The following is an 18,687-nucleotide window of genomic DNA, read 5'->3' as shown; positions in this document are numbered from 1 at the left end:
TTGTGTGCTGCGGTGGGCTGCAGAAGACTCAACTCACAATGGGAAGCCTCATCGCTCATCAGTCCTCTGTGGATAAACTATAAATCAGCTGTGTGTGTGTGTTTTTAGTTTATCTTATATTGTATGCAGTGTTTGGCTATGTAAACAACCAGCCTCTGTTTGGACAACCATATACAGTATGGCCCCCCCACCACCACACGTTGGGAAGGGAGGGACCACTCTGACAACAAGTCATCTCTTTTGTCAATGCCCTTTTCCCCCCCTCCTTCTCATAATAAAGGTAGTCCTTGGAGAGACAGCGAGCATGGATAACTAAATGTGATTTAATAACCCACGATCACACAGGCTCGCACAGCCTGCAATGCAAAAAGGCCAGTTGTTACCACGGAAACCATGTTTGCCGAGTGTGGGTGATAAATTGCAGTAGTATCTGCCTAATAATTTCTATTATCTGCGCTGGATGTTTAGATTATCATGTAAATAGGGGGACGTGCCAGGCGACAGCAGGTAGGAGCCGAAGGCTGGTGAATAGAGGAGATCAAATACAACAGTTGAGCAATCACCACATGTGGGTGCGCCAAGGAACACACAGCAAAGGAATAAGGTAAGGCACAATTACTCCTTCTCTTCAAGATTTTCCTTTTCGAAAGCATTAAAACAGGAAGCTTTGTGGAGGCAGAGAGATTTTTTTTGTGTGTGTAATGACTAACCACAATTAGAAGGGAAGTCTTCAACTTGCTCAAACTGGTGACTCTTTGGTTTCAACACATTCCTCTAGAGTAAAAAAAAAATCCCCTGCTTTGTCACCGCACTATAAAAGAGCTGAGCTTTGGTCACACATGTTCACTTTGATGTGTTCCGGCTCATTACTCAAAGGGTAAGAAAGGAGCTTTTCTTCAAATAATTCCTCTCTCAGTGTTTGTTTCAACGCTTCTACCAATTTCCTTTAGTCTTCATTTTGTACGTCCTTCAAAATAAGATGCAGGAATAAGATATATAGACATTGTTTGATGACAAAAGCGTAGTGAAAATGTGCCGGCTAAAGCTCTGGGACGCTCATTTCCCTGGTGTAGTTAAGTCATTATGTTTATGAGGGTCATCATTTTCACAACATGCCCAGTGTTTGCGCACGTAGTGAGAACAGGGGCCTGCGAGTTAATGATAAAAGCATCATTGTACTGTATTTACAATGCTAAGGAAGCAATAACACAGTGTTACAGTTTGTATACAAGAACCATGTGCCAGGCCAAAACACTGGCTCCTCCTTAAGAGATAATTCAGACCCACAATAAAAATTAGGAAGAAATATAACAAAACAAAGAAATAAGAGTTTATCTCTGTGTTCTTACTGTGGTCTCTCAGCTTGTGAGCTTAAATTTAATGTATGAGAAAGTATAGCAGTGCTCTCTTAAACCAAGTGTCAGATGGACAATGGGTTGAAATACTGTGCTGTGCAGTGTGGTAATCTCTTCCCATTCTGTCTTATCAGCAGAGCTTAAAGCCCTCGAGGAAACGATGAGCGTTGGTTTATCGGTGGGGACAGGAAAACCACGCTGTCTCGCCGGGTTTGTTCCAGGCAGCTGACCCAATAAGAAGCCTTCGTCTCCTGTGGTTCTGACTGTCTGACAGATCAAACCTCCCTGTGCCGCCGTGTACTCACCACCACCTCAACCACCTCTTCCTCCCCTGGGTTCGGGGGGGACATAATGTGACACGTCTCCATTCCTGACTGACTGACTGAGTTTCACGGCCGCCACCATGCAGCAGTGCCACACCGGCCTGTGTCTGTCCGTCTACATCATCACCTTCGTGCTGGGCTTCCCCGCCAACGTCCTCGCCTTCTACACTTTCAGCAAGAAAGTCAGGCAGAAAGCCGCCCCCATCGACATCCTGCTCCTCAACCTGACCATCTCTGACCTCCTCTTCCTCCTCTTCCTGCCCTTTAAGATGCAGGAGGTGGTGGACAACATGGAGTGGAACATGCCCTACTTCCTCTGCCCGCTGTCCGGCTTCATCTTCTACATGACCATCTACAACAGCACCTTCTGCCTCACCGCCGTCAGCGTGGAGCGCTACCTGGGTGTGGCTTTCCCCATCCAGCACTCCCTGAGGCGACGGCCCGTCTACGCTGTTGCTGCCAGCATCTTCTTCTGGATTTTCTCCTTCCTCCACCTCAGCATTGTGTTCATCATCCCCTTCATTCCCTCTGACCAAGTTCCAAATGACACCCTGGACTTAAACGGCTCAAATGTCTTTTCCACCGTCGACCCAATGCAAAAGGTGGTGTGCTATGAGAATTTTACAGATGCTCAGCTGGAGGTCCTCCTGCCCGTACGTCTGGAGCTCTTTGTGGTACTTTTCTTAATCCCTTTCCTGATTTGCAGTTACTGCTACATTAATTTCATCAGGATTTTATCCAGGCTGCACCACATTGACCGGCGCCGGCGCTACCGGGCCATTGGCATGGCTTTAGGAACACTGCTGGTCTTCGCTTTATGTTTTGGCCCCTACAACATTTCGCACATTGTGGGTTTTATTGAATGGGAGAGTCCTCTCTGGCGAGACAAGGCCCTGCTGTGCAGCACCTTCAACGCTTGTCTAGACCCTCTTATTTTCTACTTCTCCTCCTCTGCTGTGAGAGGGAACGTGGGTGGGCTGATTAAAGGGGTTAAAAGTCGCCTAAACAGGTACTTCTCCTGTCACCTGTCCTGTGGGAGCTTGAGGGGGGAAAGTGAAAAGACCACACAAGATAAGGAACAAACACAAGAGGAGATCAATGCTATCTGAGCTGACTGAAAGGGAGCTGTGGGCAGCTGCCTTTGCTAATTTGTTATTTCTTCATCCCTGGAAGCAGGAAATTAATGCTGTGTTTATGTTTTTATGTGAGAAAATGACTTGGCATACTGTACACAGCAAGGCTTGCGTCTGTTTGACTCTGTGATGAACTTCCTATTCGGAAACCAGACCAGAGAGGAAACCTATCTATCCACTGCTTCTGTGTTTTATGCAGTGTAATGTGTGCAATGTAAAACCTCAGGGACAGGCCACTTTGAACTGTCACATTCAAACAAAAAACTTTTTTTTTTTGACGCATGAGCAGGATTTCCCAACATCTCCATTGATGCCGTCAGATGTCGTAGCGCTCCGTGGTGGAAACGCCCGACTACAAATGAACATTTAAGCAACAGCTTTGGACGTCAAAGCAGTAAGAGATAAAGGCTTCCCACCAGATCTAACCACAGACAGGATATGTCTGTGGTCATCTGTTGGTGACAACATACGTGTTGTATGTCAGGAGGGGGAAAAACAGAACTGCAGACTGAGTTTTGAAATATTCAAGTATGTTGAAAATGACTGGAAAATGTAACTGCTACAAAAACATGCATTGCACACAGCATAGTTTGCTTTATATGCCTCACATGACAGCGACCATTGTAGCTAACACATCTTTGCATGTATACTGTACTTTCATTAGAAGCATTTCACTGTACGTGTCAAATGACATGTGGTATTGAAGTAGCACAATGTGTGAATCATATGCATGTGAAATGTCTGAAGGCTGTATGAGAAGGATTTGTAACTGCATAAGACAAATACAGAAGAATTATTTTCATACGTAAATCATATAAACATATATTTTACATAACCTGTGATTCATTAATGTCTCTGTGAAAGTACATTGACACACGTGCGCTTCCATCAAGGACGACACATGAAGAAATGAAAAACACACAAACAAATCATCATGATGACACATTTATGACTAATAGATTTGCATGGGCAATGGTCAGGTACAAGGAAATTGTATGTGTGTGAGAGTGTAAAAGGAAGTACACTGTGAACATCTTTTATAGACACAGGGCTGCCTCACATGAACTTAGATGTGTTCACCAGATAATCAGCCATGTTGAACACATTTTCTTACCCACAATGACTTTACAGAAGCAGTTTAGAATGAAAAATGAGGATTACGAATGAGCAAAAGCAAATTTATTGAACAGGGGGAAAAAAGGGTGTTCTTTCACATCACTAATCTGGTTGTTGCTGCTGATGCGTCATCTCGCTCTAAATTTAATGGTCATTATTACTGGCAGCATTTGGCGCTCTTGGCAGTGCACACAGGCCCTAATTTTAAAAGGAACTTCCTCCAACACGTGAATCAAGATCTCGCCCCACACACCGCAAACATAAACAATGCTATCACACAGGCAAGCGCTGGCATCGACCGTAATCCTGTTTGGTGAGGATTAGGCCTGCGCGGAGGTTGAGCTGATCACTGTATCTGTTTGACAGGTGGATCATGCATGAAGCATTCCTTTTGACACACAGACCCAAGTGAATGAGTAAGATGTGCGGGCTACAAGCCACCGACACAATGAGCAAATCCAGAAACACGCTAGTCAGCACGCCATAGCGGTAAAAGGGTTACAGAGATAAATAGCTTTGATGTGAAGAAAGGAATCAGCGATGCATCAGTGTTTGGAGGATATACAGTGCTGCATGTGAAAGCAAAGCACAATACAGCATGAAACTGGGAGACATGTTCAAATATCAAATACAAGATAGATAGAGAGAGGAGGAGGAGGTGGGGAGGTGGCCCACACCCATTTTCATGGTGCAGAGGAAACTGTTGATTAGAATTAATTCTCATTTATCTGGAGAGGACTTGAATTTGTGTGATGCTGTTTGTCAAAGGCCGGTCTGTTTAGATGAGCCGCACTGAACATCCGTCACTTCTTTTTTTTTTTTTTTGTCCTTTCTCCTATTTCATTTTGTGTTTCCTGGAAGACAATAATTGGTTGTTGCGTCAGTGTTGACTTTTTCCTGACAACGTGTGATAGGTCACAGGGACGAGGCAATAAGAAAAAGAGCTCAGAATGAGTGTGTGCACGTGTATGTGAGTGAGGGACGTGTTTACCAAAGGCAGAGGAGACTATTGTACTCACATGACATCATTTTCCCTTTTCACACAGATGTTTGACTGCTGTGGAAAACCAGATCACATGAATCAATATCACAGTTTTCTTTTCTTTTTTCCTGTAATTCTTAGCGAAGCGGCTTCTTCACTCACCTTCCAATAAAAACACAACAGCAACTGCAGAGAGGAAACACATTTTGAGGATATTCAAGTGTGCCACCAGTTCATTAGGGGAAGCATCTGGAAGGTAGAGCATAAAAAAGAAAAGAAAGGACAACACTGATTAGCACTGACTTATCATGGTATTGAGCACGACAGAATGAAATCAGGGAGGTTGAACTGGCTTCGGTTGATGGACGTTCACCTCCTTCCTGGGAGGAGAGGTGTTTAAACATTGATTGGGAAAATCATTAATTTGTTCAAGTATGCAGCATTGCAGGCAATCTGTTGCCTTGGAATGATCGATGTCTGACCCACATTAACAGTCAAGTAGGGCAAACACTGAGCAAGTGACTTGTGGCATGTGAGGCTCAGTTGTGTCTGAACTCAGTGTTGGTGCAGACTGTGTAATTTATTTAGGCCAGAAATGTAGGAGGTTGTTTTGGGGGATCAGGGGGTTTGCAGTTCATTTTCTGCATGGATCGGGGGGGAGTGACTCAGAGTTGGAGCAGGTCCAAGGACTAGATGGAGGGGCATGAAAACATTCTGGTCGAAGCGTCGAGCATGAGAATCGAGCGACTGGGATATATCATATCTATTTTTTAGATGAAAGGTCAAAGATACAAGCCTGTAGATTATTATTAAAGCAGCTCTTATCAATATGTCTCATTATGAGTCAAATGATGTGAAGGAGGTCAAGACAGAATTGTCAGGATCAGAGCTTTTTTCTTTTTTAAAGCATCTTTGACTGTTTCAGTTTTCTGCAACTTAATTGTTTAGGTTCAGTCAAGGTTAGCAAAAAACAGAAGACTGAAACAGTCCAAAGCAGGGCTAAAAGGAGAGCGGAGAAGAGTCACCACTGACCCCAAATAACAATAATACTGCATAATGAAATCATGCAATTTAGCAACTGGTGAAAAACCAGTTCATCACATCTGCTCATCAACCACATGCAGAGCTTCGTGGAAATCTGAACATGCGTTCAGCAGTTTAAACCAGGCTACTTTCACATTCTAGGTCAACTTGGTGCAGTGTTTCTTTCTTTCCAACCTGCAATGACACACGCTCTGAATTTGCCACAGCAGTGATTCATAGTAGCTCTGACAGGCTTCCTCTGTATAACAAACAGTGGGTATCATAATATTTACAGCCATCTGTCACACCAAAGTGACAGAAGAAAATACATAGGCACAGGAAAAAAGAAGAAGAAATAACTGGAGTTGATGGGCATAACATGAAGTCACATTTTTTTTAGGAACATTTGGAATAACATTGTTAGAAAGCTTCCAAATTAAACCGGTAAAAATAAGTCTTCTTTTATTTACCCCAAGTGAAGGAGGCAGTCAGAGGCGAGCTGATGGTGGGGTGGTCCTGCACCCCACAGGTGAAGGTGATTCCTGCATCCAGAGACTGTTTCATCGGGAGAAAAACCACGCTGAGGATGTAGACGTCCTGACTGTGGTCGTCCGTTAATTGGAAACACTTGGGCTGGTTCGACTTTGTGGAGTTGACCGACCAATCTGAGGACAGCAGGGCTCCGTAGGCCACGTGCTCAGACAGGTTAGGGTGAGGGCTGACGGCAGGGAGGGTGCAATTGGTGACTGACAGGTGATCGATGCCGGCTGCTGTGCTCTGGTAGGTCCAGGTGAGGGTGAGCTCGCTGGGGTAGAATCCCCCAGTGAGACAGACCAGAGCCCACTGACCAGTCAGGGGGTCTGGGGGAATCTGGAGGTATATTTTGGGAAGGTGAGGCGGTGCTGGCAGGGGAGGAAGGGGTAAAGAACAAAGCATATACGCATCAGATGAGATTTACTGTGCAATGTTTTATACTGATATGACAAATAATCATACAGCAAAGTCCATATGTAGCCATCTAAACAAGGACACATACAAATACTGCAATTTGTACAAACATGAACAGATTGCTGTATGTATGTGCGTGTTGGACAAAATCAATGCATCGATGGTGCATTCTGAGAAGAGAAATAAGAAAACCCTGATGATTAACGTTAGTGTCTTCCACTAAATTGCTCCTCTGAATCACCCTGCTATTACTATCACCACTCTTATTTCTCTTGCTGCTTGTTCTCCTCCTTTCTCTATCCATGATTACCATATGTACTGCACATCACTGAAGACAGTTATGCAATGATAGGAAAAAGAAAGTATTTCACATTAAATATATGATTGGAAAAATCTTAAATAGATGTAAAGCAGAATGAATCTGGAATATTACATTTGAGCAAGAATAAAAAAAGAGAGAGAAAGAAACGCGCAGTATCAATTGTTATTTGGTGAAGGCAACATTGCAGCCAAAGAGAATCAAAAGGAATCTTTTCTTCCGCATGGAGGATTTCCACATAATAATTTAGCCATCCCTCCCTGCCTTGTTTTCTGGTGAGTTTCAATTCCCTGGGCAAGATCGATACAAGGCACTGCGCATGGTGCCGGGGTGATTATTTCTAGATCTGTCATGAAACTGCTCAGGCAAAAAGATGAACTCTGAGGGAATTTCACATGAGTTGAATTTTTATAGATCTGGCCTGGCCTTTTTTTCTTTTCTTTTTTGGTGATGCATGGTCCACGCGGCCGCTCGCGCTTGTATCAAACCGCCTCACACTAAACACTGTGGCACTGGTGCACAAAAAGATACAAATGAGACATAATTACCGGCGTGGCAACAAAGCACAGCAGCTCTAATGAATTACAAGCATGTTCCCTTCTGAAACCAGCTATTTGTTTCTCACCCAGGACGACCAGCTCGGTGCCGTTGCCCCTCTCTGGGTCTTTCTGCAGGACGTTCACCTCGCAGTAATACCTCCCAGAATCCTCCGGTGCGACCTGAGTAATCTTCAGGGACGAGGTTTGATTCTTTTCCTCAAAGATGTGCCTGGATGACTTTGGGATGAGCTGCTGTTCCGGCTTCATTTTGAACCACTGAACCCCATACTTTAGGGATTCAACTTTGAAATGACAGGACAGGATTGCCGTTTCACCCCGCATCACAGTGAGGGAGGGAGGATACTGTCTAACCCTCATTCCCTCTGGGGTCGCTGTCAGGGCTAAAGACAGAGCCATTAATACAACATGTCATACAAAGAACTTCTAAAAAGTGTAGAGCAGCCCTGCAGGTCAACTACAAATGCTCTAAATGTGTGTTTAGTATGCTGGGGTGACAGCTGGGAGCAAAGTTTATCAGACCCTCAGATGGAAAAACTCTCACACCCTAAAACAAAACAACTGGATGTCAATTAAGTCCAATTTTACATGTCACCACACACTTATTGAATGACTTCCAATGTGATAAACTTCACCTACGTATATATAGACGAGTGCTGTTTTCTAAAGCATCATTCTTTTTCCGACCAAGACTAAAGCAGACACCCTTGAATCTAAAAGATTTCAACAGCTTTAGAATAGCTGTTTGATTGTAGTGATTACTTGTCTAAGCCAAGTGTGATGAAGTGATTATTAAGTGTGATGATGAAATCCTGCAGAAAAGATAAGCAAAACACTCAGTCTCTCTGGGCGCAGCAGACAGGGAACATCGGCAAACATGACAACAACAGCCTAACAACAGGTTGCATCTCTCCACCTTTGACTTGTATCCATTATTAAAGGGAGAGCGGAGGCGGAAGACTCTTTTTTTCTGTTGTGAGTCTTTGCAGAAAGACTGATTTTTGTTGCAGGTGATACATTTGTAGGAGGTATAATGTAAATCTTTGCTACATGATTACATATTGCAACATAGAACATTTTAATTGAATACAATTAATTTTAAACTGTAGCCTAATTACTGAGCTTTTGGCGACAAACACAAGACACTTTGTGACACGACTGACCTGATGCTCGGCCTGCCAACAAAAGAAGCAAACACAGTGCTGCCATTACGCCGCTGTCGTTCCCTACTCCAAGCTTGACTGGTGAAATCATTTCTCAGGGACTCTTAGACTTTGAAGCTTTACCGTGCTTTTAAAATCTGTTGGCGTCAGCTTGTTCTTCGGTCGCACTCCTCGGTTAGAGGTTCTGGTTCATTAATAGGTCATGCATCAACAGAAACCTGAATCTCAGAGACTGTCGAGGTGAAAAAAAAACTACATGTGTCAGTGTCTTGGCAAACAAAATAGGCACTTCTTCTGCATGCTGACTGAAACCACAGCGCAGCAGCAAGCACGTGCTGCTGCCACACCTCTACAGGTTTTCTACATGTTCTATTGTGCTGAGGCTCCTTAAATGATGTAAAAAAAAAAAAAAAAATCTGAATTGTGAGGTTTTGTGTATCAATTTTAAGCAATTACTTTTGACTGGAGGAATGGAATGAGTGTAATGTTTTCACAAAAAGCTCTAGGTCACAGAGGATTTGTATTTACAGTTATCTGAAACATGTGCTCATTAATGAGGTATTACTTGAAAAAAACAAAAAAACAAAAACAAAGAAACCTTGATACAAGTGACCATTAAAAGGAGCTTCACATTTTCGGTTGTTTACAAGAAGTAACACATTCTTTCTTCTTGTTTCACAGATTTGCAGTATATTACTGAATGCGTTGATGTATTCCACAACTCTTGTTTTGATTTTGGCTTTTGGAGTTTTTCTTGTGTACTGTTCAGCTGTAAATATGAGTTTCCTGAGTGGCCTAATGAGCTACAGCATAATGAATTCAGATCTGCGTTCCTCTGGGGAGGGTGGGGGAGAGGCAAAACTTGTGAGGCTAGGTGTAATCATCATCATCAAAGCAAGAAACAAAAGTTTCAAATTGTAAGTTCAATCGAGGCAAACTGTCCGCCACGAACACGTCACAGAGAATCCACTCGGTGAAGACTCCATAATTGCAATGACTAAAAGGGGCATCATTTTGTTTTTTTCTAAGTTTGTCTCTTTTCTTTTTGAAAAACCATGATTCAGACGATTATATCTAAAACCCACTTCTATTACACCACACTCTGTACTTGCCAAATCACACATTTAAAGTTAGCACATGGGCAAGAGGTGCCATAGACGCCCAGTAAACTCTGAAATATCCAACACTCTGTTGACATTTCCTGTTTTCTTTTTGCTCTGGTTTAAACTTATCTAATATATTACACAGAGCTGAGTGTTGTTTATGTTATTTCACACACAACAGCTTGATCATTAAGCTTGTACAGGTTTATATTGAAACTAAAATAATAATTCATCATTCATAATAGATTAGCTCCTAAGGCCATTTTCAGTTTGTTTGATGATTAATGACTAAATAGAAGTGGACTGAAAATGAGGAGGCACAGATGTTTACCAATAACAAAAGTGAGACAAGTGGAGAGTGTCCTTGTGTGCATATGGTTTCTAATTTTTGGCGACAACCCAACATGAAAGCAACAAACCTTCAAAACAAAACAACTCCTTTTAATCAAACTGGACCCTGACAAACTAGTTCAGACTGGGTCGTTTTCATATTAACGAATGGTAATGATAATAAAATAACTTCTATTTCTTTGACATTAATTTCATTTGTTGGCATCTAATTTAATGGGAATCATTCAATGTGACAATGTCTCATCAAACAAAACATTCAGACATTTTAATGACAGACACACAACAAAAGCCGAGAGTCTTTACTCAGCAGGAAGCAAAAAGCAGGCTCACCTAACCACAGGGGCCAAGACAGAGAGAGAGAGAGAGAGAGAGAGCTGGGCTCCCAGCAACAAACCACACACAGTGTCTTCTGTTAAAAACAAAATCGTTTTTTATTTTTTTGTCTCCCTCCATTTGATATCATTTTAAACTCCACTTGATGGATTTTTAAAAAAAAAAAAAAAAAAAAAAAAAGGAGACGCACTCCAATAAAAGTCAAAGAGGACAAGTTCAGCAACTAAAAGAATCAAAAAGAGTACAATCATCGCTTCACAACACTGAGCATCTGTCAGTGCAGAAGAAGACAAATGTGTTGTTCCTTTTCTTGTGTTTTTATTTATTTATTTATTTATTTTTTAAATTCCCGTCTTGTGTGTTTACATTGATGATGAGATCTTGACAAATCGAACAAACGCCTGTAAGTCTGTGCTGTGAATGAACCAAACACTCCTGCCCTGTGCGGATCAGACAACACAGATACACACATACTGTTTAACGCTCCTTGAAATACTCATGATCATTGTGGAGCTCAATACACACTTATATGCACAGGTACACACTCTTACATACTCTACACACACACACACACACACACACATACACGCACACACACAAACACAAACACACACACAATTTCTATCTTTTATCAGCAATGGCAGAGTGGGTACACACGAGTACTAAAGGGGTGGCAGGGCAGAACTTTTTACAGGTTATCTCCACACAAAAAAGAAATGGAGGACAGGAGGAAGGAAGGAAACCGTGTGTGTCTGTGTGTGTGTAGAGGGAGAGAGCGAGAAAGTAGAAAAGTAAGGGGCAAGAGAGAGGGAGATGGGTTCCACATTCAACACTAACCTAAGCCAACTCATTCCCTCAATTATACACGGTGGGTTCTCTTCTGGTAAAAAATTTGTTATTAGTTTCCAAATGAGACATTTTCCATTACTGTGCAGTGAGGGTTCCTCCATCTCCTCACTCCTATTGCCCTCTTGAGGCACACAGCACATGGCAAGCCCCTATCACACATCCTGTCATGTACCCCCAGCCTCCAGCGCCCCTCACACAGTAATAAGACACTTGTAGCCCGCATCGGTGACTTCGTCGCAGCCAGGCATCCCTACCATTTCATAACCGCAATATAAATCAGCACAAAAACACCAGTTGGTGCTGTCACTTTTGAAAGAAATCCAAGTTTCCCCTGTCAGTTCTCAGCACCACAACCAATATTTACCCCTGGGTTGATTGACAAGGAAAATGCCAGGCGTGGGCTTGTGATTCACAGAGGCCAAGTAATGGGACTCTTTCTATGTTGGAGATGTGAGGTGGGCGACTTAATGACTAGGGGAGACATGGTGGGCGAGATGCCGCCATTGTGTTGCATATGGTCTGCGCGAAACGTTGCTGTTGCTCAACTGGTGGAGTGCAGCACGCTGTTAATTAGCCAGACGCTCGTGTTCTTAGAGAGGTGAGTGATTGACAAGATGCCGTCTGCAGTAGCAGTGAGGAAGAGGGGCGAGGCCCGGCCGGTGGCTCCATGGACCCACATCTTTGCCGCAAGCTGAGGTTGTAAATATATACAGAGCACCTGAACGGCATGATGTGCATACGGAATCTATTCGACAAATATCAGCTAATAACTGGCACAAAACACTACACTCTAAAATCTATCTATCTATCTATCTATCTATCTATCTATCTATCTATCTATCTATCTATCTATCTATCTATCTATCTATCTATCTATCTATCTATCTATCATGCGACTCTTAAAAAAGGAATCCTACGTCCTGTCAAACACCTGAAGTGCTCACTCTTACAGACACTTTCCTCGTCACAGTCCTCTCTTGCACGCTCTATACTAATGCACTCATTAGCTGTGGTAATGGAACAGTACTGGGCCTTAATAGACTTGCAACATTGACTTTGCCCATGAGAACTGAATGAGCCTGCAATAGTTGGTAAACAATGGATAATTAGGATAATATATGGGAATTAAGCATACTTTGCTGTAAAGGACGCGAGCGTGGTTCTGGAGCAGTGATAATCATTCATATACAGTCACTCTGCGTAGCACGTCCTTTTTGGTGTGCTGACTCTGGTGGTGCAACGTTGGCAATTTCCCACGTTATCGAATCACAGTCTCTTACATATAATTTCTTACTCTGTACTCATAATCTTTGTGTCCAGACATAAGCCTCTAGATACATAGTATCAATAGCTGCTGACATTCGCAATTGCAAAAATGATCAGGTTGCATCTCTGTCATTACTAATAAAATATAGTGCAACGCGACAGCACCCGACAAATTGCACGTACAGTGTAAAAGCCTGGGGAGCATGTTGGTTAACACTTTATTATGTAGCAAAAACAAACAACAAATACTAACCCGGATTGACTTGAAAAGAAAAACAAATGATTAATTCTTCATTCCCTGCGTCTGAACCATAGCTCTGAACACACAGTTTACTGAGCTGACATTATAGCTCGCCCAAATAGTTTCAGAGAAGGGCTTAAAATCGATGTGCAATTAGAGGTGTCTTGTATCAGGCATGATGAATTATGCTCTCTGTTCTAAGGCTGGTCTATAGACACTTGATCAATTTAGCTTCTAGGGACCTGCTAAGGCAGGCCGGGGAGAAATTGCTCTATTCCAAAGCCATTCAGTCGAATGTATTGATTAACCATTGCACTCTGTATTGAAGGTGTGTTCGGGGTCTGTTCAACGTAGCAAGGGTGCTGTAGGAGAGGCAGCCTGAGCCTGCTGCCACACATTAAACAAAGACAGAGGTACATTCAGACCTGCACTCCTTCTGCTATTCTAGTCTCGCCTTTAAAGCACTATAATTATTTTACTGTTTCACTACAACAGTTCAGGAACAATGTGCAGTATCTGTCCTTACACCCTAAAGAGCTTAATTACCTGACTCCTCTCAGCAAAGGCACAGTGATCCGAAACTGTTAAATGTATTTCAAAACCCTATACAATCCCTTCTCCTAGAGTCCATGTCCTGCCATTCATTTAACCACACAAATCGACTGTCTTCTCTGGCTGTTGCATGTGTAAATCTCTTAATTAAATCTCTGCATAAACAAAAACATGGGCTGCAACCTGTCAATACGTGCCACTTTTGTGAGCTCCACACCACACTTTTCATGCACCTTGTTAACAAAGATTCTGTAAACAGATTATCATAACCTTCAGCTGCAGGAGCCAATCAACATTTTCTCATCAGGGTGCACCGAATGTAATTAGGGGCCGAGCAAACGTCTTGTTTATATCACTGTAAACTCACTGAACCCCAGTTGGGGTGTTATTTATACACTTGAAGTAGGCCAGACTGTGTTTGTGATCAAGGCTATGTTAATGCTATTCATATTACATAGTGCAACCACAAATAGTGTGTGGTACTCCCTCCCGCGGGAAAGACCACAGCGCTCGAGTTTGGAAAGGCAATATGAGCGGCTGTCTGTCTTCTTTCCAATGAAATGGAGAGTTCACTGTCTGGTTAGTGTCATCCCATCTCCCTCTGGCTCTCAGCTTTTGGATTTGCATTGTCAGGGTATCCTCCCACAGGCCCGTCGGAGCGGGTGCTCTCTCAACAGCATCCTCGTCTACCCTCAAATAGTGCACCCTGGGGATCGGCCGCCTTCTTGCCCACACCTCTCCAGTCCTCCTCTCTGACACCACGAGTGTGACTCATTTACATACATCATGACTCATGAAAAAACATGTTCTTTTGCTGCTTGTTTGTACAAATGCCCAGATTCTGTTTATCACCACCAGGACTTCAAGTCATACTCCCCCTCCCCTCCCTCCCTCCCTCCCCCCTCCCGCCGCCTCCATTTGAACCCTTTTCTAATAAACCCAAACATAACATACAATGTTTGCTTCTTGTTCTTGTTTCTTTTTTTCTTTTTCTTTTTTCAAAATCCACCCATACACAAACACTGACGTGCTTTTTTCAAACCCACATTGAGAAACATGACAGCATGTTATTTTTTGTCAGATTTTTTTTTTTTTTTGGTTTGTTTTTTGTTGTTTTTTTTCTTCTTTTCATCAGTTTTTTTGTTCTTTTTCTTCATCAAGGACAGATTATGTACATACAGATGTTATATTCCACTGACATACCCAGTGGGATGTGGACATGGACAGGTATATGAGTGGGAAACAGAAAGAAAAAGGCAGCATGAAAGACAGATAGTGAGCGACTGAAAAGGTGAACGAGACAGAGAAAAGAAGCACTGACCGAGCGACCTGCTTTTGTGCTTGAAATGGAACCCATCATTATTTTTGGAGCAACAAGGTGCATGCACAAACAGTGTGTGGTCAGTCACACGGGACAACCCGACTACATCGCAGAGGGCAAGACTCTTTGAATACAACATGTAGTGTTTTGAATTAAGGGCCATCGAAACAAAGCTTCACAATCATTGCAGAGTACTGTACACAGTAAAAGTACAACAACAGACTTATTTGATATATCTTGTTAATGGCAGATATTACACCACAGCTTTAACCATATCTGATACCTCTTGCACAGTAGAGTTAAGGGGTTATTGCTGGTTTCAAAGAAAATCAAACAAAACACATTCAGACAACTGATTTAACACTGAGTAATTCCCCCTTAAGGTCGCAGTAGTCAGGGTTCAGCCGGGGTAAACTCATCTCTCCGTGCAGGCTCGTTATGGCAAATTTGCATATAGTCGCTGCATGTGAGTAGAACAGTGTTTCAGGGGAGAAACGAGCGCCACGCATTGAAATACGGGCTTACCGCCCGCTGTTTGTGCTGTACAGGGAAAGTGGCTGGATAATTGTGCCATGCGGGGTTTTGTAGTGCCCATGCCTGCATGTCACAGGTACACATTGGAGAGAGCACTGGTGCACCGGGGCGAGGTTGTCCTTGAAGAGGATTCCTGTCAGTGGCAGGATTGAGCTTGATTTATGGGGGCCATCGTTGGCCGGCAGGAGGGACAGGTGGAGCCCGGGCTCCTTCACTTAGCCAACCACAGGTAATGGCTAATTACATCTTTATCTCCCTGCGGCCTGGCCGAACAAGAACTGACTTACAGCCATGACCAGAGACCGACATGGATCCAAATCATTTATCTAGCTGGTCGGAGAGAGACACACTATGATAAGTGGACAAATATGCTGTAAATGTGTGTGTGATGCAGTTAACAGCGTGACAAAAATTAAAAAAAAAAGTCCAATACATAAACTGTTACAAATTATAAATTATATAATCATTCACTGCTTCTGGACTCAGATGAAATTATCCTCCAGACTGTTTCAAATGTGTTTTTAAAAAGCTTGTCATGGCAAAATAGAGCACATCACTTTGAAAACTTTACATCTTTTTTTTTGTTGTTTTTTCATTGTTGTTGTTCAATGTGTGTGTGACTTCTGAGAGTAAAGTACAAAAATTATTTTTCCAATGCACGGCTCATTACCATCTGATTTTGTTCTTTTTTTTTTCTCACATGGAATTACTATTCATAGTTATTCAAATACTTATTAACATCATCATCGGTAGTATTATTAACACCAAAAAAGTAAAAGCAGGTAACCTTGCAGAGTAAAACAGACACAGTGCAGGGAGGGGGGGCGGGGAGTGGGCTGGACGGAGGGAGGGAGGGAGGGAGGGAGGGAGGGAGGGGCGGGGAGGATGATATCACAACAGGAACATCTCTAACCGGTACATGCTATCAACAAGCGACACAGAGGATGGAGCTGCAGCTTCCAAACAGAAGACGTCGTTGCCACGGGGACGGGACAGTCACTTGCTGCTTCAGAAGACTGGAGCGTGGTCGAGGCTGATGGGAGATGTCGTTCGGCGCCAGGCAACTAGAGGTCACCGGCGTGGCCTCTGTACTGCATATATTTACACTGGGGAGGAAGAGGGAGGGAGGGAGGGGAGGCTTGGGGGGGGGGGCGTGACACGGAGCAGAGAACACTATAGCGATGCTGAGGGCGACTAGAGACGGCACATAGAACAGAGGGGCGGGGGTGGCTAAAAAGGTCTGGGTAGTGAGGGGGTCTACATGCGAAATCTTGGTATAAACCCCCCCTAAATTACATAAAGGGGTAGTTAAGACTGACGCCATCACCACCCACCCTTTTTTTGTTTTATACATTTTGACATCATTCATAGCAGCTTCACTGCTACACAGTTAAAACCAAAAAGCCATACATGTTGAATGTAGGGAGGGGTGTGTGTGTGTGTGTGTGTGCGTGTGTGTGTGTGATCAAAGGGTGACACGTCACATGGCCACCAATTGGACATTTTTCAACAGGTCACATGACCGCCAGTACCACATTATTATTTCCATAAATACCCACCATAACATTGTGTTTTCATGTATAATTTCCATAAGGCAAACATTGTAGGTCAGTCATTAGTCTATGTATTATATTACATAAATGATCGTCCATTTGTTAGATTATCTATTTTCTCATTGATCACCAACACAATAATCATTAATATACACTCTCTATCAACATCAGCCTAGTGGTAATAATGAGAAGATAACAGGGTGAGGAGGGGAAGTACCAAGTCAGACAAATCTGCAAGGCATTCTGGGAGAAGAAGAAAGATGCAGACAGGGTGAGAGAGAGCGAGAAAGAGAGGAAGAGATAATGACAATGAGTTGACCTCAAAATTGAATCGAGGGTGCTGGGGGTTGGTGGGGTGGGGAGGGGAGGGGGGGTTGATGTGGCCGTGTGTTTGATGCAATGACTCAATGGCTCCTGGAATAATGCATATTCTTTTTGTTCACAGTGATGGGTTCGTAATTAAAGAATTTCATTTCCTTCTTCCTTCCGTAGAGGGGGGAGGGAGGGAGAGAAGGAGGGAAGGAGGGAAGGTGGGTGGGAGAGGGGAGGAGGAGAGGGAGGAGGAGGAGGAGGGGGTTGGGTGAGGGGGGGGGCGGGGGTGGCTTTCAGGGACTTTTAGGGACAATTCCAGATGGAGCTCGATCTTTACACCTTCACCAGAAACACGGCAGAGAGGGAGACCCACACGCACACGCCGAAGCTCAGCCCGGCGTGTAAACCGGCCCCTCGCCCCTGTATGGCCCCCGGTCCTGGAGGAGCAGAAGGAACAAAATGAGAGGAGAGTCATGTACTGTTACATCGTATAACATGAAGGTTCTCTGGTTGTGCTTATATAACAAATTCTTTCACTGCAGATACACGGTTGCCCTTAAAATTGGAATAATTTTGTTTTCAGACACATTCTTCGTTCTAGTTCCTATTATAAAGTTATAGTGGATAGATATACTTTTTATCTATTAAGAATGAATCACATTGTCACAATCATTTAATGAGAAGAGGTTAAAAAATATATTCTCAACTCAAAATTAGACCTACATTTCCCATAATCCAACTGCTTTCCTTCTGAAACGGTTTTGTGTGAATATTTTATGGTGAATTTTTCAGTATCTACATTTCTTCTTCTTTGATCCAGTGGATGATCCCATCAAAGATCATTGAGTTAATGAGTAAAATGAAAGGGGGCAGGGACTCATGTCCAGGTTTTGGTCATGGTAAATCTATCCTACTTAAGTTACAAAACTATTAAAGGCTGTAGTGATAACCTGAGAATGGTTCCCTAAAGAGCACAGATGGATATAATTACTCACTATGAATCATATACCACCAGGAATCTCATATTTAGGATGCAAAGTTACAGCACAACTGAAAATTGGACAAATCATCAGTGAACAACACAAAGTGGAAGCCAGTGTAGGCTGCCAGTGGTCCCAGAAATGGGCTCACTGGTTGAGCGTAATTACAGTAATGTGCCAATTTTGATGCGATAGTGGGTTGTTGATGTTAAAAGGCTACATATGGCACTTTTAAAATGGTGAGCAAAGAGGTGCAAAAGCAGGGAAACAAAGTTGGGGGGGGGGGGGCAATGACAGTGAGGGAAAGCGTATGAATAGAAATGCCACAAAAGTATCCGATTATGGTCAGATTTTCCGTGGCCGGTCCAGAACA

General features: G+C 43.1%; 3 protein-coding genes across 8 annotated transcripts in view; 1 reads left to right on the top strand and 2 right to left on the bottom strand.

Annotated features, from left to right (window-relative positions):
• Positions 1-277: 277 nt before the first annotated feature.
• On the top strand, positions 278-3,646 carry LOC146972302 (free fatty acid receptor 2-like). 4 transcript variants are annotated; one of them, XM_085802340.1, is made up of 2 exons: positions 278-604; positions 1,493-3,646. In XM_085802340.1, the coding sequence occupies exon 2, from the start codon at positions 1,759-1,761 to the stop codon at positions 2,785-2,787; it is 1,029 nt and encodes a 342-aa protein (XP_085658466.1). In that variant the 5' UTR covers positions 278-604; positions 1,493-1,758; the 3' UTR covers positions 2,788-3,646. The 4 variants fall into 4 exon arrangements, with proteins under 4 accessions (XP_085658466.1, XP_085658465.1, XP_085658463.1 ...); XM_085802339.1 differs by having other exon boundaries at positions 1,490-3,646; XM_085802337.1 differs by lacking the exon at positions 278-604 and adding an exon at positions 738-877.
• Positions 3,647-4,946: 1,300 nt separating this feature from the next.
• On the bottom strand, positions 4,947-9,116 carry LOC146972301 (tyrosine-protein phosphatase non-receptor type substrate 1-like). Its single transcript, XM_085802336.1, has 5 exons — positions 8,920-9,116; positions 7,825-8,139; positions 6,403-6,834; positions 5,072-5,158; positions 4,947-4,984 (listed from the first exon to the last, which is right to left on the bottom strand). Exons 1-5 carry the CDS (start codon positions 9,008-9,010, stop codon positions 4,953-4,955), a joined length of 957 nt encoding a protein of 318 aa, XP_085658462.1. The 5' UTR covers positions 9,011-9,116; the 3' UTR covers positions 4,947-4,952.
• A 1,748-nt stretch (positions 9,117-10,864) lies between these two features.
• The window catches only part of iglon5 (IgLON family member 5), a 147,041-nt gene continuing 139,218 nt past the window's right edge, over positions 10,865-18,687 (bottom strand). For 2 of the 3 annotated variants that reach the window (XM_085802343.1, XM_085802344.1), the window contains exon 8: positions 10,865-17,771. In XM_085802343.1, coding sequence (XP_085658469.1) covers positions 17,668-17,771 — 104 coding nt within the window. In that variant the 3' untranslated portion in view covers positions 10,865-17,667. The remainder of the gene's footprint in view (positions 17,772-18,687) is intronic. The other variant, XR_015037864.1, reaches the window with a different exon arrangement.

Source organism: Trachurus japonicus, chromosome 16 (assembly GCF_045865225.1).
Source record: "Trachurus japonicus isolate A0001 chromosome 16, Traja_1.0".
NCBI classification, from domain to species: Eukaryota; Metazoa; Chordata; class Actinopteri; order Carangiformes; family Carangidae; genus Trachurus; species Trachurus japonicus.
Note: the sequence above shows the minus strand (reverse complement) of the source record. Positions and strands in the feature narration are given on the sequence as shown.